Raw genomic sequence first — 24,640 nt, forward strand, 5'->3', positions numbered from 1 at the left:
CCCCCTTAAGCTGCTTAAGGTGAATCTCATGAAATTAGACAAATATTTGTGAGGTTCAGCACTCCGAGTAGCTTTAGTGCTATTATTATACACTGGGGTAGCCTCAGGTAAGGTGAGTATAAGGGTTTATTTTTCATCAATTCCCCTGGGCCTCCAATTATTACCTCACCTCTCCTGGACATCCCTGCTCCATCCAGTGGTCTCCAGCATCCTCTTGGTTCATCTTCTGTCTGCAACTGTGGTCACACAGACGTCACTGCTGGGGCCTAAGATTGGACCTCAGTGGTCACGTGATTATGACCACAATCATTATCTCAGTCATAGGCTGGAAGAGCCCTAAATAAGATGCTGACAGCTGTTGGAGTCGCAGGAGAGATGAATATAATTGTTATATGTAATCACCTCCCCTGGGCTTTCAGTTATTATACTCTGGGGTGTATAATAATAGCACCATTGGAAAAGGTCCGACATAACCCTGGGACCCTTTCTATTAATAAGATGTATTAGCAGTCAGGCTAATCCCAATTGCTATCCCGGTACCGTGGTGCCCCGGCCTATTAAAAAAAAAAAAAAAACAGTTGGGGTCCGGTAGGGGCCACCAGTGGATTCAACGATTCCTTGGTGGGCCACTCTGACCCTGGGTGTGATTGAGAGTCATAGTCCTAATATAACTTTAAACAATTCTATTCTTAATTTGTACAAAAAAATAAAAATAAAATAATAATAATAATAATAATAATAATAAATAATAATAATAAGAAAACCTACTTACAAGGCTGGGTGAACCTCTTGGCTTGCGTATAAAACATCAGGTATATTCCTGAAAAGGGAGCATCACGTAGCAAGGTAGCAGCTAGACCGCTGAAAAGACCACGGGTACCTTCAGTTTTGTATATGTTCCCCATTGCTCGAAACACACCACTATAGCGAAATTTACCACTCTGAAAGACATATTGAAGGGATTTAAGCTAAGGAAACAAATTACTGAATTTGATATTTTAAACACAAAGCTATATGATTTTTATGTTTTTTTTCTTCTCTAACAGAAAACTATACAAAATAATGGTAGGTTCCCACTACTGTCAATGTTTGTTGCTCTCATGACGGTATGAAAGCAACGGACATTAACCACTTCCATACCAGATCCTTTACCCCCCTTCCAGACCAGGCACATTTTCAGGTTTTAGCCATGTTCCAGTTTAACTGCAAATTGTTTTTCTATTACTTTGCCAACCTATATGTATTTGGTCTCCTTTTTCTCGGAACATAATGGGCTTTCACGTTTTATAACAAAATAAGTGATAAATTTAACCTTTTAGAAAAAAAATAGAGGGAAAAGGGTAAAAAATGTGTAAAAAAAAAATGCTTTTCCCTACATTTATACACAATAGCCTAAAAAAAAAATATGCAATAAATATATAGATTCTAAAATATATTTTATTTCTGCTGTTTGTATTAATACCACATTTGAGTATTTTATCCATTATTTGGGCCTACAGAAGAGCCTGCAATGAATGGTGTGCAAACCGCTGTGTTTCTGCACCCTGAGGCCAAGGCGTTGCACAGTGTTGGCGGCGTAGTACAGTGCTGGCAAAGTGGATGGGATTCATGCGAATCCCATGCCCACTTTGCGGAAAAGATCGCAGCGCGGACACGCCGCGATTTGCAAATCTTTTGCGGTTTTGGAAATCGCAGCATGTCAATTATATGTAAGGAAACGCCGGCTGCTTTCCCGTAGATATAATGGGAAGAGAAAGTCCGCAGAGGAAAACTCTGTGAACTTTCTCTTCAAATCTTCCTGCAGCGCTTCAGTGCTGCGTATACGGCCCGTGGGGTTTTAGCCTCAAAGTGTAATAATAATCTTTATTTATGGGTCACAAAAAATATGAATTTATGTATAAAAATAGAGAGATAGATAAAAAAGCATAGATAGACAGATAGATAGAATAGAGTGGGGGGCACTAAAGGGTGGGGGGGGAGTGTGTGTATGTGTAGTGATTTTTATTTACCAATTGCCCTCTCTGTCAGGATCTGAGGAGAGGGAGATTGGTAGCCACTTTATATACTTTTATTACTTTATGTGAGCACTGTGGCAGGCTGTCTTCTGACAGCTGACCACGGAGCATTGCTGGGGGTGGAGGCAGAAGTGCTGATCTCCCTCTCTGATAAGCTAAAGGAGAGGGAGATCAGCGTTCAGCCATTGAAGTTTGTCTCTGTGACAAACTTCCTTGTGATCGCTGTGATTGGCTGTCACAGCTATCACACACCCACACAGGCTGGTCTCCGGATAAGCTCTGAAGTCTCCGCTGTTCAGTGGAGACTTCGGAGCTGTGTGCAAGGGGGGTGGAGGGAAGGAGGGGGAGGTGCAGTGGAGCAGAGGAGTATATTCTGCTCATGCACCATACGATCTGATCGCTGTGACAGGCTGTCACAGCGATGATCGTATGCCTAGAAACCACAGAAGCTGGTCTCTGGGCAAAGCTATGAGGTTTCCACTGTCAATAGACAGCAGGACCTCATAGCAAAGTACAGGAGGGGGGTGGAGGCACAGCGGAGCAATCTGCTGATGTGCCGACTGTCGTTGTGATCCTGTGACTGTGTGTCACAGGGATCACGTACCTGGAGACCACACAGAGTGGTCCCTGGGTGAAGCTCTGAGGTCTCCACTGTCTATTGACAGCGGGAACTCAGAGCTCAGTACGATGGGGGAGGCGCAGTAGAGCAACTTCTGCTGGACGTACAGGTACGTCCTGGCAGAACTAGGCAACCACCTTCCGGATGTATATAGTCTATGGGCGGTCCGGAAGTGGTTAAATGACAGTGACAGATGCACACAGAGTCCCCTCCATCAGGTGTCTATCTACATTCACTACAAATGTAAAAAATATGAAACTTTCTTCTGTCATGTTTTTCACTCTTTCGATGGAATAAAAAGCCACTGCATGCATTAAGTAAACAAACATGGCGGAAAACAGTGTTAGTCATGTTTTTTTACATTAGAGTCAAAGGAAAATAACACAGAAGGAGGGGAGCTCAGTCTGTGTCCTTTACGCTAGGTTTACACCTGCGTTCAGGTTTCTGTTCGGGAGGGCCAAATCCATTTAAAAAGGTGGTTAGTTGTGGACCCTTTAGAGTCTAGACTATAATGAGGTCTACTGGGTTTCCACCCAAAAAGGGTGAAAAATGTGGAGAGAAAAGCGCTACTTGCATTCTTCAAGTGGAATGAGTAATTAAAGGCGCAGATGTACACCTAGCCTTACACTGTTGAAGTCGGTTAATGACATCCTATGACGAACGATAGCAAATGACATAATTAATGGTAACATGAAAGTAGCCTAATATGTGCAGTTGTACAGGGTACATATAATCTGCATCACTTGCTTTGTGTAAATACTTACTGATACAATATATTAAAATATTCCAGAGGACACTCAACAATTAAGTTCGGACACTCATTCCCTTATACACAATACATGGAGACAAACATAACGGAATCGTTAGGGAAAGTAGGGAATAATTTTACAGGTTGAGTCTTCGGGTACTAATTCTTCTATAATTAGTAGAGCGAACGGCCGTTTCAAATAGCACGTTCCCATAGGAATGAATGGACGCAGACGGCGCACAGGGGGTTAAATCGGCCAGATGCCGGCTGCATCCATTCATTCCTATGGGAGCGTGCTATCTAAAATGACAGTTTCGAATAGTATTTGCTCATCTCTAATAATTAGGTTAACTTCCACTTCAATAAGAGCAAACATTTTTCTAGTGTCTTAGAAAGTCTCATGCACTGCAGTTAGCAAGTGTCACAGCCAGTGTCGGACTGGGGTGTCTAGGGCCCACCAGTGGAATTGTTTCTAGGGGCCCACTGCCAGGACCCTGCAGATCAGCGGTACCAAGACACGGCAGCTAAAGGTAATAACATGTCGGGAGCCATGCTGTCACCCGCGATACAATGTGCACCACTGCACTACCTAAACCCACTGCTACACCCTGTATGGCAAGTGAACAGCGTGGCTCCTAGAAATGTTACCATTACCTGTAGCCACGCTGGCCTGGAAACTGATCTGCATAGGTCCTGGCTGTTATATCTCCACAAATGAAATATTGATGGCCTATCCTAAGGACAGGCCATCAATATAAGCCTTAGTTCACACGTAAATAACGTGTGGCTTATTTTGGCACCGGAAAAAAACACTTCCTAATTAGGAAGTGTTTTTTTGACCTTGGCATGCTTCCTGTGGAGCGTTTTAAAAGATTGGGCCGCAAAAAATGTGTCACATTTTTTACCGCGCTTTTTTTTGTACAATAACACGACGTGGTTTCTTGCAAAAAAAAAAAAAATGTGCGGTAAAAAACGCTTCTCATTCACTTCTATTGCTTTCTTCAGGCAGGTCATGTCGCTTCTTTTTCTCTGCTAGCAGAAAAAAAAAAAAAAAAGCTAGCAGTCTACATAGACGAACATTGTATGGAGGTGGATTATGACGTGGATTCCGCTGTCAAAATCCTCCTCCATGTCCCCGTGTGAACTAGCCCTTAGAAAGATGGATAAATCCTTTAAAGTGGTTGTCCAGGAACTGGAGCAACCCATGTGCCAGGCAGGAGATGTAAAATCCACCGCCAGTCTTGTGCTGTCGCCTTCTTGCTGGGAGTCCTGAACCTCATGTGACTGCTAAGACCAATTAGGTACAAGATTTCCAGAAATGAGGCGCCACCATAAGACCAAACAAATAGAGGTGGGGAACAACGGGGTGCAGGGGACAGGTGAGAAGGTTTTTTTTTTTTTTGGTTTTTTTTACACCTCCCTGGTGGGCAGCACAGTGATCACTACAGTTTATGGACAACCTCTTTTAACCCCTTCCCGACATCCACTGTAATAGTACGGCGCTGCCGAGAAGGACTTCCTGGAAACCGCCGTAGGCTGCATGGTGCGCACACAGAAACTGTGTGCGCACCATGCCCTGCGGGTGTCAGCCGTAACATACGGCTGACAATGCCCTGTAACAACCGCGGTCGGAACCGGGTCTGATCGTGGGTGTTAACCCTTGAGATGCCGGCGGTCAAACACAATGGTGCCGATCGGCACCCCCGCGACGGTTTTGGGGGGTTCTGGTGTTGCAAATGGGCAGCCTGGGGTCTGATCAGTGACCCCGGGTCTGCCCCATGCCCTCCCCTCCACGTACCTGGTTGATCCTGCCAGGAATGGAAGCTGTCATCCCGTGAGTCTGCACAGGATGACTGCTTCCTGTGCTCTGCAATACACGTGTAACACGTGTATTGCAGCTACATCTAGTGAAGCAGTGATAAGCAGATCACTGCTTCAATCCCCCATGAGGACAGAAAAAAAAAAAATGCTAAAAAAGTAGAATTTAAAAAAGTTTAAATAAGTTTAAAATAAATTAGAAATAAATAAAGTCCCAAAAATACCATTTTCCCATATAAAATGTTTCTTTATGTAAAATAAAGAAAAATAGAAAAAACGTTACATATTTGGTATCACCACGTCTGTAATAACCTGAACAATAAAATTAAAACATTATTTATTTAACCCGAACGGCGAACATCATTTAAAAAAAAACGTACGAAACCGCACAAAATAACGATTATTCACCACCTCTGCCTTACAAAAAATAAAAATTAATCAAATGGTGAGATGAAAACCAGAAATGGTACCAATAAAAAGCAGAGGTCATCCCGCAAAAAATAAGCCCTCAACCAGCTCTGTCTAGCGAAAAATTAAAACATTATGCCTTTCAGAAGATGGAGATGCAAAAATAATTGATTTTTTTTTCCCCCAAATTGAATTTGAAAATATAGATGAGGTATCGCCGTAACCGTACTGACCCGGAGAATAAAGATAACATGTTACTTATGCTGTACTCTGCACGGGGAAAAAGAAAAAAAAAAGCTAAAAGCAATGCTAGAATTGAGGTTTCCTTTTACAAGCCACCCAGAAAGAGTCAATAAAATGTAGTCAATAAGTTACAGGCACCCCAAAATGGTGGCATTAAAAAGCACTAGAGATGAGCGAACACTAAAATGTTCGAGGTTCGAAATCCGATTCGAACAGCCGCTCACTGTTCGTGTGTTCGAACGGGTTTCGAACCCCATTATAGTCTATGGGGAACATATACTCGTTAAGGGGGAAACCCAAATCCGTCTCAGGAGGGTCACCAAGTCCACTATGACACCACAGGAAATGATGCCAACACCTCTGGAATGCAACTGGAACAGCAGGGGAAGCATGCCTGGGGGCATCTAACACACCAAAGACCCTCTATTACCCCAACATCACAGCCTAACAACTACACACTTTACACATTCAAAAAAAAAACTATCAAAGTGGGAAAATACCTGGAAATCTTCTTTACTCCCCAAATGGATGGACACAAACTCCAATTTAAGCTCAACAAACATTAACAACCACCCCTTTAAATCACATTCCCCATGACAACCACAGATGGAATAGGCAATGGAAAATCCTTCAGTCCCCACCCTGAACTGTCATTGTGGAGATGTGTGTGTGTGTGAAGTGAATTCCAAAATTCACTTTTCTAGCCCTTAACATGAGTCCTTCCAAACAAAGTTACAGGACCTTAAGCTGAGTTACCAGCAGAGATTGAGGCCCTTGGCATGAGTAGAGCCTTGCACCAGCAGTGTTTTTGGCCCTTGGAGTGAGTAAAGGCTTGCACCAGCAGAGTGTTAGCCCCTTTAAAACTCTTTGCCCCTAAAACAGTGGTTCCAGAACCATCACTCTCATTGTGTTGAATTGATGCAGTGGATTGGACTGAGGACCCAGACATTAACCTTGATTTTGATTGGGAAATTGATAACTTTTTGGCATCAAGTCCTGGGGGTAACTTTTATTTAGAGGACCGCAAAGCTAGAGAATTGGCTGCAGCCACTACTAGCGGTAATGGTCCTCTAATATCGGACTCTACATTTCCCCTACAGGGTTCTGATCAGGTGTTAATAGTCCAAACAACACGCTGCAGTACTTTAGATGTAGATCAGAAACCACTTTTCCTTCCGACACCAGATTTAACCAAGCTTCACCATCATCATCCTGCTGAGATGGAGCCACTAAAGGAAACCTTGCCTTCAAAGGCATGTTCTGGAGCTGTGACTGAGCCAAATCTATACACATGCCCAAGGCCTAGAAGTTTGTCCACCAACGCAGGAAAAAGACGCATGAAGAGGCTGTTCCTGTAGAAGGAGGTGGCGCTGCAGAGTTCTCTCGCAGCATTGGGGATGCCCCCAGGGCTGTTTGAATGCTGGTGACCGCCCCCAATGCTGCGAGAGAACTCATTTGCATACCGACGGAAACCGGGATTTATACCGAACGGCAGCACAGAGAATGTGTTCTCTCACATCTTTGGGAAGCCAAGTTCAGTTAATATATGCTTAAATGTGGGTGGGGGCAATTAATTTTTCACACAGGGCCCTGTAGGTTTTGATTACTTTTTCCCTTAATAGTAAAAAGACCCTCATTTAAAAACTGAATTTTGTGTGTGTTATGTTCGCCTAATATTTAAATTTGTTTTATGATCTGAAAAATTTAAGTGTGACAAACACCCAAAAGATTAATATACATCACACCACTGTACATTTAAAGTAAGTTTTGGCTGGAACATGGATTGATTGAAGTAGTTGGAGCCCAGGAGAAAGTGACACTAGATCCCAGGAAAATAGGGGTTCTATGAGTGCAAGGTGCCCATCAGTGTCCCAAAACTGTGGCTGTGACTTGTTCATAGCTATGACTTGTATGTAACATTATGTGGAAAAATAAAAGGGGTAAATAAAGGAGTCTCCCCTACTGGGGCCAGGAAAGGGGGAGGCAATGACTACAGTCTAGCCAGAAGTGTAGGGGAAATACGTGGCTGTGGATAAACTTTTCAGCTTTTCAGTTGAACTGTGCTGCTGTCCCAGGTATTCAGTGTCTCATAGTAAGAAATAAATAAATATACTTATATATTAAGACTTACCTCATATCGAGTCTTTACTACTGTGAATGGTAGCATACATATTCCTGCTACTGTCCTGGATCCTGCACCCAAAAGAACCGACTCTAGGGGACTGAGTTCTTGACCCGATAAAACATGTTGCTTCAAGAAATATAGTGTGCTGAAGTAGAGACCAACCCCAGGAATGCATCGCATGAAGGACTGTAGAATAAATTGTTAAAATTAAAATTAAACTAAACAGTTATGTGACACAAAATAAATTTGCTTGTCGACATAGTAAGGGCTAAGTTCACCCCTGCACCCAGTCTCCATTCGGGGTTTCCGTCCCCCAAATCCACTTAATGTGGAGAAAAAAGGTATGCAAGCAGGCCTTTTCTCTCGCACTTTTACGCCTTTTTCGTGTGGAAATCAGGCAGAAACCTGGCAGACCCCATTATAGATTTTAAGCGGAACCCTGAACGCAGGTGTGAACCTAAAGTATAGTAAAAGCAACAGGGACAAAATAAAACACTGGAGAAGATTAAAAAAAAACCCACCAGAATTATAATGCATATGCCATGCTTGATGTTTCGCAAGATATTAAGATATTTTCAGTGTCACACAAAAAAGGGAACTTGGCATAATAGTGATATGTTGGCGCTATATAACAGACAATATCAGACAGACAAGAAACAAGAGGTGGGGGACGGAAGACCGGACAAACAACAACAGGTGCAGGAGAGGGTAAAAAAAGGTCATGAACAAGGCCAAGAAGAAGAAAAAGGTCAGGCCCAAAGGGTCCTAGACCGTAGAAAGAGGGGAATCACCCGAATAAGGAGGACAACTCAGACGACTCACGAAACACCATCCACGGCCGCCAGAGGGTTTCAAACTTTGAAGGATCAAGGGAGTCCCCCGACACGAGGCTCTCCATTCTGTGAATAAGGATAAACTCTTGTAGCCATTCCAGAAGGCAGCAGGTAGATTTTGGATATACCAAAAATTGATTAGTTGATTGCGCTCACTCAGGGCTTCAAAGATTGCTTCAATAAGGTAAGTATTTATTTATTCATTCGAATGACGCGTTTCAGGGTATAGGAGTCAAGACAACATACTCCACCCCTTCATCAAATCTAAAAATATACATAAAAAGGTTTCACTAGTACCTGCATTACTTTAAAAATGTTAAAACATTTTTTTTTTTAATTATATATATTGTTCTTAAAAATACATTATATAGAATTTCATATAGTTGTCAATATTAATCATTGTGTACATACATTAACAATAAAGTACATAAAAACGTGTGAACAAGTAATTAAGAGATCAAATTGGAGTGTTTGGGGGGGGGGGGGGGGAGGATAGATAGATCCCATACTGCATTTTTCATATATACATTGGAATTACCCCATAGTTAAGTGATTGTGACCAAAAAATAATGTCCCATTAAACATGTAACCAGATATTCACAAACAATATGCACAGTACATATTTTGTAATATAATTAAAGTGGTTACCTTGGTTTTTCAGCTGAACAGCATGCAGTACTAACTGCACACCTTTCAGCACCTTTTTAAAGGCAGAAAAACCGCGAAGATAACACCAGCGTCGTGCCAAGCCTCACTGCCACTGCGAGGTCGGCACTATGTACATGCATAATTCGCATTTATTACAAAAAAAAAAAAAAAAGACCAACAATGGCAGAGATGCCCACTGTCTCTTCCCACGCATGCGCAGCCTTTCTTCTACAGTACACATGTGCATCGGGGCCTCGATGCTATTACGGAGATACCCGATGGTTGTGCAAAGGATATGTCTGGCGGTCCGAAGATTTCTCTCAGCCGCCGCGTTCTCCACGCGCAGTCCTTCCCCTATACTGCGCATGTGTGTCGAAGTTCCGAAGTTACTATGGAGAGATCCGATGGCATGTGGGGACAACGAAATTGTGTTAAAACACATAAGCAAATGATCGATTCTAGGCTAGAGAAACAAGGTGAAACTGACAGAAAAATAGTATTAAAACAGTATTAAAACTGTAGATAATAATAATTTCCTAAAAAAATGGGTTATATTTTGGCTGTCTATGGTGATTTATTTACATAGACATAATGTACAGAAGGGCTATCAGAAACATAGTTTATCTAAATATGCATATGAAATACATAATTGCAATTTCGCACATTTTCATGTTTCCATAATTGAACAGATCCCTAGGTCTGAGTTTAATCGGTTTGAAAAACTCAAGAGAAGGGAAATGTTCTGGATATTTAAACTAAATACACTCACCCCTAGAGGACTAAATGAAGCAAAAGAACTCACTAAACATCTATATGTTAATTTTATTTTAGTGAGTTATCCTGTACTGGTTTTAATTTTATGCTCAATATGATATAATTAGTATATGTCAATAGTATATCCGTATGGTTTAATATGAACTAACAATAGCCAAAATATAACCCTTTTTTTTTTTATAAATTTTTATATTATATATTAATATTTTCACCTTGATTCTGTAGCCTAGAATCGATCATTTGCCTATGTGTTTTAACACAATTTCGCTGTCCCCACATGCCATCGGATCTCTCCATAGTAACTTCGACACGCATGCGCAGTATAGAGGAAGGAATGCGCGTGGAGAATGCGGCAGCCGAGAGAAATCTCCAGACCGCCAGACATATTCTTCGCACAACCATCGGGTATCTCCGTAATAGCATCGGAGCCCCGATGCACATGCGTACCGTAGAAAAAAAAAGGCTGCGCATGCGTGGGAAAGAGACAGCGGCCATGAATACATCTCTGAGCCACTGCTGGTCTCTTTTTTATATGCGAACTGCGCATGTACATAGTGCCGACCTCGCAGTGGCAGCGAGGCTTGGCACGATGCTGGCGTTATCTTCGCGTTTTTTTCTGCCTTTAAAAAGGCGCTGAACAGTGTGCAGTTAGTACTGCATGCTGTTCAGCTGAAAAACCAAGGTAACCACTTTAATTATATTACAAAATATGTACTGCGCATTTTGTTTGTGAATAATTGGTTACATGTGTAATGGGACATTACTTTTTGGTTACAATGACTTAACTATAGGGTAATTCCAATGTATATTAAAAAAAAATGCAGTATGGGACCTATCCTCTTGCCCCCCCCCCCCCAAACACTCCAATTTGATCTCCTAATTACTTGTTCACGTTTTTATGTACTTTATTGTTAATTTATGTACACAATGATTGTTAATATTGACAACTATATGAAATTATGCATACAATGTATTTTTTTTTTTAATTTAATTTTTTTTTTTAACATTTTTAAACTAATGCAGGTACTAGTGAAACCTTTTTATGTATATTTTTAGATTAGATTTGATGAAGGGGTGGAGTATGTTGTCTTGAATCCTATACCCTGAAACGCATCATCCGAATACTTACCGTATTTTCCGGACTATAAGGCGTACATAAAATCCTACGATTTCCTCAGAAATCGAAAGTGCGCCTTATAGTCCGGTGCGCCCTATATATGGATTGAAGCGGCGGCACGCGAGGAGTTAAGCGGCGGCCGCCGGCAAAGTCTGCCTGCCGCTTCCATACATTGCAATGGGAGCGTGCTATTCAAATAGTATTCGCTCATCTCTAACTTCAATTGTAACTTCTTATGTATGGAAGCGGCAGGCAGACTTTGCCGGCGGCGGTCGCTTAAAGGGATTCTACCATTAAAAGAAATTCTTCTTTCCTCTTGACCACGTCGGAATAGCCTTAAAAAAGGATATTTGTCTCCTACCTTTTGCCATAGCCAGCGCCGCCTTCTTCCTCAGCTGCGTCCTCCCCTTCTGTGTTGTCTTCTTTGGGCCTCATGGATGACGCATGCGCAGTCGGCTCTGGCTGCGAGAGCCTGTTAATGCAGACTGCACATGCGTCATCCATGAGGCCCAAAGAAGACACAGAAGGGGCGGACGCAGCTGAGGAAGAAGGCGGCGCTGGCTATGGCAAAAGGTAGGAGACGAATAGCCTTTTTTAAGACTATTCCGACGTGGTCAAGAGGAAAGAACTTCTTTTAATGGTAGAATCCCTTTAACTCCTCGCGTGCCGAGCGCTTCCATTCATTTCAATGGAAGCGTGCCATTGAAATGAATAGAAGCGGCTGGCACGCAGTGGGGGGGGGGGGGGGGGGTTAAGCGGCCGCTGGCAAAGTCTGCGTGCCGCCGCTTTCAATCACATATAAGGCGCACCGGACAGCGCTGCGCCTTATAGTCCGTTGCGCCTTATATATGAGCCTAGGCAGGACTATAAGGCACTCATGGGTAATGCGCCTTATAGTCCACAAAATACGGTACCTTATTGAAGCAATCTTTGTAACCCTGAGTGAGCGCGATCAACTAATTTTTTTAGTATATCCAAAATCTACCTGCTGCATTCATCGACCTGAGGTCACCTTAGTTAATAGGCTGCCAACAAACTCGACTTATTAGTCTAAGCATATACAGGTATATGCTCTAGTGACAGAAGATATATCTGTTTGTCAAAGATCCCGAAGAAGCGCGGTTTTTCTTGTCTACGCTTCCAATTTAGCATTCCAGAAGGGAGGGAGAAGTGGAGCTACGCCAGTGGCGAGGGATAACCGTCCTGGTGGCCGTGAGGAAGTGGTACAGATGGTCGCCCTTCACCCTTGAACGTTTACCAGGGATAAGGGAAAGGAGAGCTCCCTGTGGGGAGGGGGGCGCAGGGCGACCCGTAACCTTTTCGTACAGGGAGAACACAGTTAACCAGAAGGGTTGAATTCCCCCACAATCCCACCAAATGTGGAGAAAAGTACCCTCCGTGGAGCCAAAGCAGGTCGGAGACTGTAGGATAAAATTTATGAAGGAGGGTCGAGCAGCGGTACCATCGGGTAAGTATTTTAAAATTTTTCTCCTGGGCACTACAGGGTAAGGGCAATTTGTGCAAAAGAAGGAAGCAGCGATCCCAATCAGCAGCAGAAAGGTGAGTCCCCAAGTCAGACTCCCAAGATCTAACATAGGAAGGAAGGCCCTGGGTAGCGGCTTTCAATAAGGAGAGGGCGTGAGGAGGAGCCTCGGCCTGTCCCAGCAAACTCTCCAAGGCCGTCTGAGCTGGGGAAAGCAGAGACTGCAAGGAGAACTTGCGCCAGAAGGTGGTTAATTAAGGATATTCCAACCAAGAAAGGGGGGGGGGGAATCTGGGCAGGCAGCTTGCAACTGGTCGAAAGGAGGAAGGGAAGAGGAGGGGCCGGACAGCGAACCCAAGCAGACTTCATCAGAAACCCAAGAAACGGTGGAAACATGGGGTTCCCAAATAAGGAGCTTAAGGGACCCAGGACCCTAGCTAAAGTGGACGATTTACAGAGTCTATTCCAGAGCAATAAGTGTGACGCCAGCTGTGAAGAGCGGACCGATGCAGGACGATGGTGCTCAATTAACTTCTCATTATTTCCTATTGATAAGCTCATTGCAGATTTCTGAGAATTTACAGAGGGGAGCAGGAATGCTAGTTTTCCAGTTCAGATATCTTCAATTTAGGATCATCTCAGCCCCACCAGTGTTTATGAAGGTTGTTATAGTCCTAACAGCAGCCCTACATCTATAGGGAATTGCAGTTATACCATACCCAGCGCCGCACCTCCCATGAGGCGACCTGAAGCGACCGCTTCAGGCGGCACTATGCCAGGGCCCTGGGGAGGGTGGCATTTTTGCTTACCGAGCGGTGGATTGGGGAGGCCGCTGGAGCAGCGCTGCTCCAGCGGCCTCCTCTCACGTTCAGGCAGAGAGCAGGTCCTTTCTGTCGTCTGCCTCGGGCGGCAAAAAAGGCAGGTTCACCCCTGACCATACCTGGACAATGGGCTTTCTATATTTCCCTCAAGTGTATTGTTTTAAATCTTCGGATAACTCTGAACATTCTGAAGGAGCAGGGGCTTCTCGTTAATTCACTCCATAGAGGCGAAACTCTCTAGTGAGAGAGATCAGAAATATATTGAATACAATAAGTATACAAGAGTTCCTTAAGAACCAACATAAGAGTGTTAGGTCTATTGACCTCAGCTACAGTCCACTGGGAAAAAGCCACATAAGAGATTTACAAACAATGTAACAATATGGGAAATTAAGTCCGCCACCGGGACAAGAGTTTCTCTATCTCCTCAGTGCAACCCAGATTGGAAATTATTCCACAGTGATGGTCATCCAGTAAAGACCCTCTCCACCAACAAAAGAGGACGAAAAGCCATCAAGCTGACATTGCATTGTTACTGAACATTGCTGGCAAGCCGCAAGGTCCTGGTACAAGCAGGCAACCTAGCCTCAGTTTAATAATAATAATAATAATTTTTATTTGTATAGCGCCAACATATTCCGCAGTGCTGTACAATTCAGTTTACTACATAAACCTACAAAGAGGTTTCAGGAGTCAACAACTGTCAAAAGTCTTAACCCATTTATAACGGAGGTTATATATTTTTCAGTTCCAATAATGGAACTCTAGGCATAAATGGGTTAAACCCAGGAGAAGGAGGTTTGAACCCAGAAGATGGGTCATCCCCAGATTGATACACTAGTGTCATGGATCAACAGATTTGGGATCTTTTATCCAAATAAGAACCCTGTAGCAAATGAGGGCTCCATAAACCGGCCCAGTAATCCGAGTTATGTAGTTCCTCCAGTCTCTTATCTTAAAGGTCCTGAGAAAATTGCAGGACGAGAAGAGCAGAAGCAACTGCAGTCATGCTGTAAAGACCCGGTCGGGTAGGGGTTTTTCTCACATTATATCTTTCAAAGGGTCAAAGTCTGGAAGCTTCCAGTCCAGAGAGATCTATTCTACACATACGGATCTTTCATGTGCAAGTTCACGGACTACAACTGATGCCTGAAGTTGGGCTAGGAAGCTATTAAAACTAAATATACATTTTTGACTCATACAGGTTATATTAACTTCTTGTATATCTGCACAAAGACACACTACTTTCTCAGTATGTAATAGAATATGAACATTCATCAAGCAAGCTGAAAAGATACCTCATTAAAAATCTTTTTGGTTGCAACTAGGTCAGCCCAGAGCATTAGTGAATTTCAAGTTCTCTGTTCTAGAGATTCAGATCTAGGAATCGGGATGACTGTGTAACCATGAGAATATTACCAGAATTCATTTCTTCTACTTACAACATCAAACAGGAAACAAGCTAATCATGCTGATAGAGCCCCACATATGCCCCACTGACACTGATAAAAAAAAAAAAAATGGCCTGGGCACCTGCGCAGTAGCCATAGTAGAAGCTGCATGCTATTGCGCATGCGCCCAGGCCATTTTTTTATATCAGTGTCCGCTCGCGAGCGCCGGAGGACGGGACCGGAGGACATCGGAGGAAGAAGAGGCGTGGATGAAGACACACCCTAGATGCCCGCCCACCATGCACGATGCGTAAGTAGATAACATTCTTTTTTTAGGGTTTTATTTTAAAACGGGGGGGGGGGGGGGGGGGGGGGGTAGTTTAATATAACTTTTACGGTGCCTGAATAGCCTTTATAAAGGCTATTCATGCATATGTGGAGCTCTATCAACATGATTTTGCTGATAGAGCCCCTTTAACTGTCCGTTCCGAAAGATGTCCGACCTTTCAAGCGGACAGCAAAACCCGACATGTAGGTTTTTGCTGTCCGCTTGAAAAGTCGGAAAGACTTTTCAAGCGGACAGTTGTCCATGACGATGTCCATTTAAATCAATGCAAAATGTCACAGACACAGCTAGTGTCCGCTGCTAATGTCCGCACAAGATTTTGAACGGACATTAGAAGCGGACTCTAGCTGTCGGACACCGAAGATAGTGTGAACGCTCCCTTACCTGTGTTCTGGTCTCATCTTGAAAATGACCAACAAAGGGCTTGTACATGCATTGGATGCAAGAATGGCCATCCTGCCTTTCTTACAAGCCTCTTTTTTTTTTTTTTATCAGACTCCACTAGGATCTGCTATGACATCTCAAAACAACCCCCACCAAAATCTGTGAGGGTGCACTCTGCCGAAGCAATTTCAATATCAGGGCAGAATTGGCAGGGTACCACTGCACCAAATATGCATGGTGGAAATATGGTCTTCCATTATCACGTTTTTTAAGTACTACAGGTTGGGCATAATGGTCTCAAAAGATATGGCCTTTTTTCAAAGTGGTACTTAAGTAGACAATAGAATTCCCACCCAGAGAGTATTGCCTCATAAATCCCATTTGTGTACTGCCGATGGACGAACAGGGAAGCTGAAATTTACATTTTCTGTATTCCAGAGGCAGTACAGCTTACCCCAGCACCGCACCTCTAATGAGGCGAGCTGATGCGACCGGAGGGGAGCAGCACCGGCGATTTTTTTTACCTAAACTAACGCAGGAGAAGGCCACTCTTAAAACAACCCGAGCGGCCTTCTCCTGCACTGGTTTAGACGTCTGCTTCTCAGCACAGGTGGCGTCATCACGTTGAGACGCAAATGTCTTACTGCCGGGAGAAGAGGAGGCGGCAGCAGTAGCAGCAGCGAGATCGGTAAGTAAATTAACTTTTTTTTTTTTTGTAATAGGCCAGCACCTGCTGGAGTATCCCCAGCAGGTACTGGCCTATTTACAAACCTCCCCGGACCTGCTCACTGCCGCCCCCGCTTCCCCTTGTACTACAGGCAGCAGAGAGGCTAGGTTCACCACTGGCTTACCCTCCTTATTTTTTATTGCTTTTATACTATACAAGGACTCAGTGGGCCTCTTAAAGGCAGGTCCTGATTGTCCATTTGATGGTTTAACTGCTTCTTAACTTTTTCTCTTCTGACTGTACCTAGGGGAAAAATATCCCATTTGTGTACTGCCTCTGGACTCCAGGAAATGCAAATTTCATAAGGTAAATTTCAGCTGTTTTGGGGTGCATATGATTTTTTGGCCAGACCTCAGGTTGCAGTTGATACATATCGGCACCCCCTCCATCTCGCCTCGGGGAGAAAAATAATTGTATCACGGGGTGTGTAGAATGCCAATGAAAAAGAGTAAGAATTACCACACATACATATAGTAGCAAAAAGATGCAGGGATTATTAACCCCTATATTGAATAGATCCCATTACCTGTAGACATGTTGTGTCCGCCTCGACGCGTTTCGCCTGATGTCATGTCTACAGGTAATGGGATCTATTCAATATAGGGGTTAATAATCCCTGCATCTTTTTGCTACTATATGTATGTGTGGTAATTCTTACTCTTTTTCATTGGCATTCTACACACCCCGTGATACAATTATTTGGTGACTACACTTGGTTGTTTTTGCTATTTTTCTGATACTATTCACGGTGTGTGTGTATATAGGAATACATTATTGTTCTGACCACACATGCATTGCATTGTATGATATTGGATTGCCCCTATTTTTCCCTGCAAAAAATATATTTATACATACATCCAGATGAGTAGAGGTACAACAAATATTGTCTTCAATCTTATTTGTATTGTAAATTAATCTATTTATATGACAATTTTTTAGTTGTTTCCTCCCCTTATGAATGCTTGGTCCGTTGCTTGGTTTTCATCCGTGTATTTACTGGTGTTCCATCTATATCTGCTGATCACAATGAATTTTTTATATATTTGATAAAGTATATGCAATATTTTTTATATATATTGGCTATTTGTATTCTTATACAGCAAACTATATTTCCCATGATTCATCTAACTGCTGTTCACAGAAGAGGTGGGAGTGGAGTGAGCTTACAAACAAAACATCGCAACAGCATGTGATCTCAGATGTATGAGTGATGCATTACCTGTGATTTCAATGCAGGGGACAGTAGAGAAGGGAGGGGTACACAGAGTGAGAGCAGGGAGATGAATCATGGAAAATGTAGTTTGCCCATGTATTAAATGCATGTAGATAACAGCAATACAAGCAGCAGAAAGTATAACAAAGGCTGCACAAGGTAATAGTGAGTATTTATTATTGTTGTTGATATATTTGCAGACCCCATTGATTCCATTGTTATTATTGATGGTGGCATCTAAGGGGCTAAAACAGTGTTTTCTCTGCTCACAGACATTGAGTGGATGTCATAAGTAACAAACCAAAAGTGAAATGCACTAAAACTTGACCTGTATCTGTATTTTTAAAAGCCCCAAAAATAGTGGCACCATTTGACTACCACCAAAAATAGGATATATATAAAAGTGGAATGGAGTGGTATTTACGTCCTAGGTATGCAAGTCTCTCAGGAAAAGGCCTTTATATTCGACCCATATAGTCTACCTGACAGACTATATAGCCTTAGGCTGGGTTACTGGTCTAATTGGTTTTGTTATTTGATTTCATGAATCACCCACAACCCCCCCCCCCACACACACACACGCATACATACATACTAGAGGACAGGCATGCATACAATCGGGCTGGGCCGATATTAGGACCAAACACACACTAGCAGGGAATGTGGTTGTCACTCCCTCCTATTTAAAACCCTCCACCCCACACAGGCTCAATTGTCACCCATAAATTGGTCTAAAAGACTATGAAATATTGGGGGAATATAAAGAGAATATAATGGGTTAACCCTCCTGAATCAATAGGATCAAGACAGTCAAGATCCCAAATGCACTATGAACGGCTAGGACAAGTCATAAGAAGCAACTATAAGAAATGACCTCATTCAAGCCCTTTGGATGCACAGTATCTAGGACAAAGGTCCAGTGTGCTTCCCTTTGCAGGACCTTTCGGTCAAAATTGCCCCCTCTAATTGGTCTAGTAACCAGTTCAATGCCCTGGAACCATAAATTTGATATATCGCCATTGTGCTGTTCCCAAAGATGTCAAGATATGGGTGTAGGTTCCATACGTACACTGTAGGGTACCTTTCCTTGTGGGTCCTGTAAAGCCATGTTAAAGCTACATTATAGTGTTGTACATATAAAAAGACTGCAAATACATAGTACAAAGGCACATAATAAATAAAACACAAAACTATAGTACATAAACAACTGAACTGGTATGGTGGGAGAGAAGACCCTGGCCATGATGGCTTACAGTCTACAAGGGGAGGTGAAGGGAGATATTAGAAAAGAGTGGAAGCGGACTATATGTTAGGAGAGTATCAACAGGGGCTGTTCACACAGCGGAATTTTTCCTAGCTGAAAAACTCTTAAGTTAAAGCTATATTTTCCCATTTGACCAAATTCTGTATCTGCCAGTTTGAATTTTCTGCCTTGCACTCACTTCTGGAATGACATTTTTTTTTTTTTTTTTTTTTTTTTTCTCCATTAGATGAAAAATCAGTTAGGAGGTAAGACTCAGAACCTTCCTCACATTTAAATCAATGAAGGCTGGTTTCAGACAGAATTTGGAGTAGATTCTGAAGCAGAATTTGCCTCAAATTCAGAGCCACATTCCACTGTATGAATATGACCTATGATATGGAATAGCCCTTTGAAGGGAACCTGCCAGGTCTTTTATCCACCCTATACTGGCCCCAACAAGTATATCATCATGTAATCACCCTGTAATGGTGCCCCTAACCTAGCTTTCACTAGCATTATACCCTATCTAACTGCTGGCCTCACAGGGTGAAACTTTGCTAGGGCTACACAGTGATTTTCACAGCAACCCACATCACTCAAACAGAGGCAAACAGGTCACCCTGCAATTGCTTCATTAATGTTAGTGAATAAAATCACATTGTGACTTGTGTCTCCATTCACTAACATTAGTGAATGGGTTCTAAAATCTTATAACTTGACTTATAACTTGCAGCAATGGAAATCTTAGTTAGGCTAGGTTCAAACTATACAACCAACATGACATCAAAGGAACATCAAAAGTACCAGAACATACCATATTCCTTCTGTATGGGTCACATCGTAATAATGTATTCCTATAGCCAAAATAAACTGGACAAAACTGAAAAGCGGGGGTTCTGGGTATCTGCTCCCTACAATTTTACTATGGGTATGTGTTCACTGTTATATCTTTGATTATTCATTATACAGTCTATTTCACTTCTTTACTGAACATCTCTGAGACTTTCTGTTTCTGTGTCTGCTCTGATACTATATCCATTTACTTTACACTCCAATTTTATGAATTTGTATATGATGTCTATTTATACTACTAGCATTTATTTGATCGTATGGATTTGTACTTGATATTACTTCATACTGCTAGCACTTATTTTGAGTTACTTCTGTCATCTTTATGTTTATTAACTGAGCAGCTCTGGTTATATACTGTACTAGTCAATTATCGTATAGATTAGATATATATATATATATTTATGTACTGTACTATACCTGGTATCTCTGCTATTTGCTATCACCATATTTTTTTACCTGAGCTAGTTACATTTGTGACTTTTATGTTGATTCATACTGAGTAGCTCTTGGTATATATTGTACTCATTAACTATAGGCAGAGGTGCAGATAGATCGATATATTATACTAATTCTGTATGTTTATGAACATTGTGCTACCTTTGCATTCCCTTTATGCCTGTGTAGGAGCAGACTCCCTTCTTGTCTGTTGGTAATTATCCTTCCCAAGTTTTTAATAATTTCTAATAAAATTTATGTTTTTATACTGAGTATTCCTCCCCGCTTTTCAGTATTGTCCAGTTTAGGTTCAAACTAGAGCTTGGTCTCCACTCGGGAATTCCGTTCCCCATTCAGATTTAAAAATACGGACAGAGGAGTCCTACACGCATTTTTCCACCTTTATCAAGCGGAAACCAGATGGACTCCATTATAATCTATGGGGTCTGCAGGTTTCCAATGGTAACCACTTTTTTAAGTGGATTAGGTTTCCGTTCAGTGGGTCCACTTGGGGACCTCCCTAAACGAAAATCCAAACAAATTGTGAACCTAGCATCACGGGTACCATAGGAAAGGTTGTTACTTGATGTTATATGTACTGAGGTTCCCTTTAATTTTTCAAATTGACTCAAAGTATAGAAATGAGTCCCCTATTTCAGTCACAATATGAAAAACCTCAGGTGAATGAGGCAGCTATCGCATCACTTTGTATTGTGGTATTGCGCAAGTCGTATAAAGCTTATCCCTTTATTTTATTTTTTTACATTTGGTAGGGTTCACACTACCATTGAATTCCGTTATGAAGGTGTCCATTCAAAAAACAACAAAACAAAAAACAGGCACCTATCATAACAGACACTAACTGATGGCTATCAGTTACTGTCCGTTGGCCATAGACTTTGATGTTAAAAAAATAAGACACTTGCTGTCTTTTTTTCTAACAGACAGAAAAGTACTGCATGTAGGATTTTTTTGTCCACTGGAAAAAAAAACAGACTTGGGTGTAAACGGACACAAGATAAAATCCCATTGAAATTAATGAAAATTTCTATGGTTCAGCTAGTGTCTGTTGATAAAATCCTATAACAGACAATAGCCACGGACAGCTACGGTAGTGCGAATGTCCCCTTAAACAGCACATATGCCTGTTTATTTCTGGTATGCAAATTAGTTCTCTCGCAGTGATGGGGGCGTCCCCACCGCTGCCAGAGAAGAGTCTCCAAGCGCCGCCGCCTCCTTCGTCCGCAGTGTCATCTTCAATGTCTTCTTCCGGCGCAGGCTCGTAACTTCTAGCAGAGCAGACTGCGCAGGCCATGGGAAAATGGCCACTAACAATACTGTGCAAGCGGCCATTTTCCCGTGACTTGCGCGCCTGCTCTGCCCAAGGCCTAGAAGTTACGAGTCTGCGTCAGAAGAAGACACTGAAGATGATGCTGCGGACGAAGGAGGAGGCGGCGCTTGAAGACACTTCTCTGGCAGCGGTGGGGACAACCCAAACGCTGCGAGAGAACTCATTTGCATAGCGGTAAAAAGCGGTATTTCTAAGGAATGCGCAGTGGAGACCACGTCTAAAGGTAAGAGACGAATAGCCTTCCTAAAGGCTATTCCAACGTCTTATCCTCAAAAAAAGTTTTTAATGGTAGAATCCCTTCAAAATCATCCACCATATGCGATTTACTTGGAGTCTTCTTATAGAGCACAGATGTCTTTGGGCCACCTCAGACATCAGGAATAAGGTGTGATTACAACCTCTAAACCCACACTAGCTACAGCCTTGGTAACAGAACTAACCACAGACACTGTACTAGTCGTGTCACAGGAAACTTGGTCACAAGATCTCTGTATAATAAGTTACTTACCGGGGACACCCCTTTCCACAGTCCCAAGAAGTTTTCATTGCGAATGACTGTTAGGAAAAGCTTTAACATCCCTACTCGGCTCCTGTAGAGAGGCAAGACATAGATGTGGACAAAACATCTATTGTTAGAGTGGTCTTGATGAAGCTCCTAAGTCTTGGTGAAGCCTTATTACTTATTTTAAAAATAGCTAGAAAAATATTTGGTACTATTCCGTTATCGGGCCAGCAGCAGCGCATTTCAGCACCAGCTTTCGGGACAGCAGTTCAGTTCAGCAGCGGGAATTACAATGACATCCGAGGACTGCTGGCCCGATGCTTGTGCCCAGTAGCCAGTACATCAATGACCCCCCCTCCATCTCCTCCTCCTTCCAGTGCTGCCCCCCAGCTCTCCTTACATCTACCCCGTACCCTCTCCCCGCCACATGACTAAGCCGATGCTGGCCCGATGATAGAGGCCGTGCTTGTGTGTAGTAGGCAGTACATCGATCGATGCCCTCATCCTCCTCTTCCTTCCAGTGCTGCCCCCCAGCTCTTCTTACATCTGCCCCGTACCCTCTCCCTGTAATAGGCCTCACCGTAAATCTTGAGCAATGAATGCTACTAGATAGCCGCCGGACGCTGCAGAAAGTTTGTCCCTCCGGCTCGCTGTAGCTCACCGTTCCTATAGTCGGCGTGTTTCTTGTCAGGGCCTGGATTGAGCCCCGGTGTCTTTCCTTTCGGTCTCGGTACTAGCGCTGAGGTGAGGCCTAGTCGTGTGGCGGGGAGAGGGTACGGGGAAGATGTAAGGAGAGCTGGGGGGCAGCACTGGCAGGAGGAGAAGGATGGGGGAGGGGGGTCATCGATGTACTGGTTACTGGGCACAAGCATCGGGCCAGCAGTCCTCGGATGTCATTGTAATTCCCGCTGCTGAACTGCTGTCCCGAAAGCTGCTGCTGAACTGCGCTGCTGCTGGCCCGATAACGGAATAGTACCAAATATTTTACCGCCATAAAACTATAAAAACAAAACTTAATTTTGCAGTCTATAACACAGTAACCAACAAACAAGCTTTAAAAAAGTCTTTACCCCGTGGAAACGATCTGCTGCGTTTGTAACCGCGTTTTCACAAGATCTAGAGGTTGGAAGAGAAGAGTAGAGCAGGTTCCGCTCAATGAGCCGCACACAAACGCTTTCATCACTGGGTGCATATGAGACAGAGCCGTGACTCGGTTACTAGATACCAACGGATCCGCTGCCATTACCTCAGCGTTACACATTTGGTTCATATGCTTGTCATTACCAGACTTCCATGAGAGACAGTGACGCGCGCTAATACAAACACCTAATGTTAAGTAACGTGCATCGCTTCGACCGCTCGCTCGTTTGTAGAATGGAATTGTTCCTGGTTAGCGTGATGACGTAAAGTCACGTCAGGCACGTGACTTTTCAGTCCTTTCTTCCCGCAGGCCTGGCGTGCCTGGAGCGCTATTGGTTACATACAGTGAAACGTTGAATGCGCTGTTGAGCTGATGGTGCTCCATACTGTAGTCCCGTGCTGTTTAGGGAAGGGGGTTGTGGAACGGTCTTCTGGTACTCGTACAGTTGAATGTGTTATGTATGTTAGTACACATAGGGGCTGTTGTGCATGTGTGTAATACTTGCCATTGGAGGAGTTGCGGCACTGGTCATAGCCTAGGATTGTGGCTGATGGTTACAACAGGGCATAATAAAAGCTCTAAGGGCTAGTTCACACGTGAGTATAAGGGGAGGTTTTTGACAGCGGATTTCGCGTCCAAAACCTCCCCTTATAATGGTGGTCTATGGAGACTGCCGGGCTTCTGTTCTCCGCTAGCGGCGAGCTGCTGCTAGCGGAGAAAAGAAAGGACATGTCCTTTCTTCAGGCGGAAGCCGCGCTGTCTCAGTCGCGCGGCTTCCGCCCCCCGCAGCTCCCTCCTATGTCGGCTCATTCATTTGAGCCGACAGCAGTGGGTTAAGCCGCGACAGCGATGGTCGCAGTGGGCGGGTTTTGACAAGAGAGAGACGCGGCTCGCTGCGTCTCTCTCTGTGTCAAAACCCGCGCGGGCAGTTCACGTGTGAACTAGCCCTAAGTGCCCTAGAAAATAAGAAAGTGTTATCACATATTGATAAAGGAGTCATGCGATTTTATTTTTAATTTTTAGTACTTTTGTTATCGTTAATTCTTGGTCTGTGAAGAATTCTTTTTTTTTTTTTTTATCTACATGCTTTAATGGAGCTCCATGGTTCACAAAACTGAGCAAAATAGACCGCCTATCCATTCTTTTTGAAGAATTTGCCCATTAAACTCAATAGGCGCTTATCTTTGCTTACCAAGCTGTAACTTTTTAAAAACTTTTATTTTCCACTCAGAGCTGTGTGAGGGCTTATAGAGGACCATTCAAATCCTCGGGCACATGCGGTTTTGTGTACCACTAGAAAGCCGAAAGTGCACTGAATTCAGCACATTGTTGGCTTTCCTGTGATGTGCCCTGGGGCAAGAGATATCAGTGCCGTCTCCAGTGTCTCTTCACTGTCAGAAGGG

At 43.2% G+C, this 24,640-nt stretch overlaps 1 protein-coding gene across 1 annotated transcript in view; it reads right to left on the reverse strand.

The window, feature by feature from the left end:
• The window catches only part of SLC25A38 (solute carrier family 25 member 38), a 44,595-nt gene extending 21,116 nt beyond the window's left edge, over positions 1–23,479 (reverse strand). Inside the window, exons 1-4 of the mRNA XM_075286362.1 lie at positions 23,167–23,479; positions 22,103–22,184; positions 7,983–8,162; positions 773–941 (exon numbers count right to left, since the gene is read on the reverse strand). Of these exons, the coding sequence (XP_075142463.1) occupies positions 773–941; positions 7,983–8,162; positions 22,103–22,184; positions 23,167–23,366 (631 nt within the window). The 5' untranslated portion in view covers positions 23,367–23,479. The remainder of the gene's footprint in view (positions 1–772; positions 942–7,982; positions 8,163–22,102; positions 22,185–23,166) is intronic.
• Positions 23,480–24,640: the final 1,161 nt, after the last annotated feature.

The sequence above is a fragment of the Leptodactylus fuscus genome, chromosome 9 (genome assembly GCF_031893055.1).
Source record: "Leptodactylus fuscus isolate aLepFus1 chromosome 9, aLepFus1.hap2, whole genome shotgun sequence".
Taxonomy (NCBI): Eukaryota; Metazoa; Chordata; class Amphibia; order Anura; family Leptodactylidae; genus Leptodactylus; species Leptodactylus fuscus.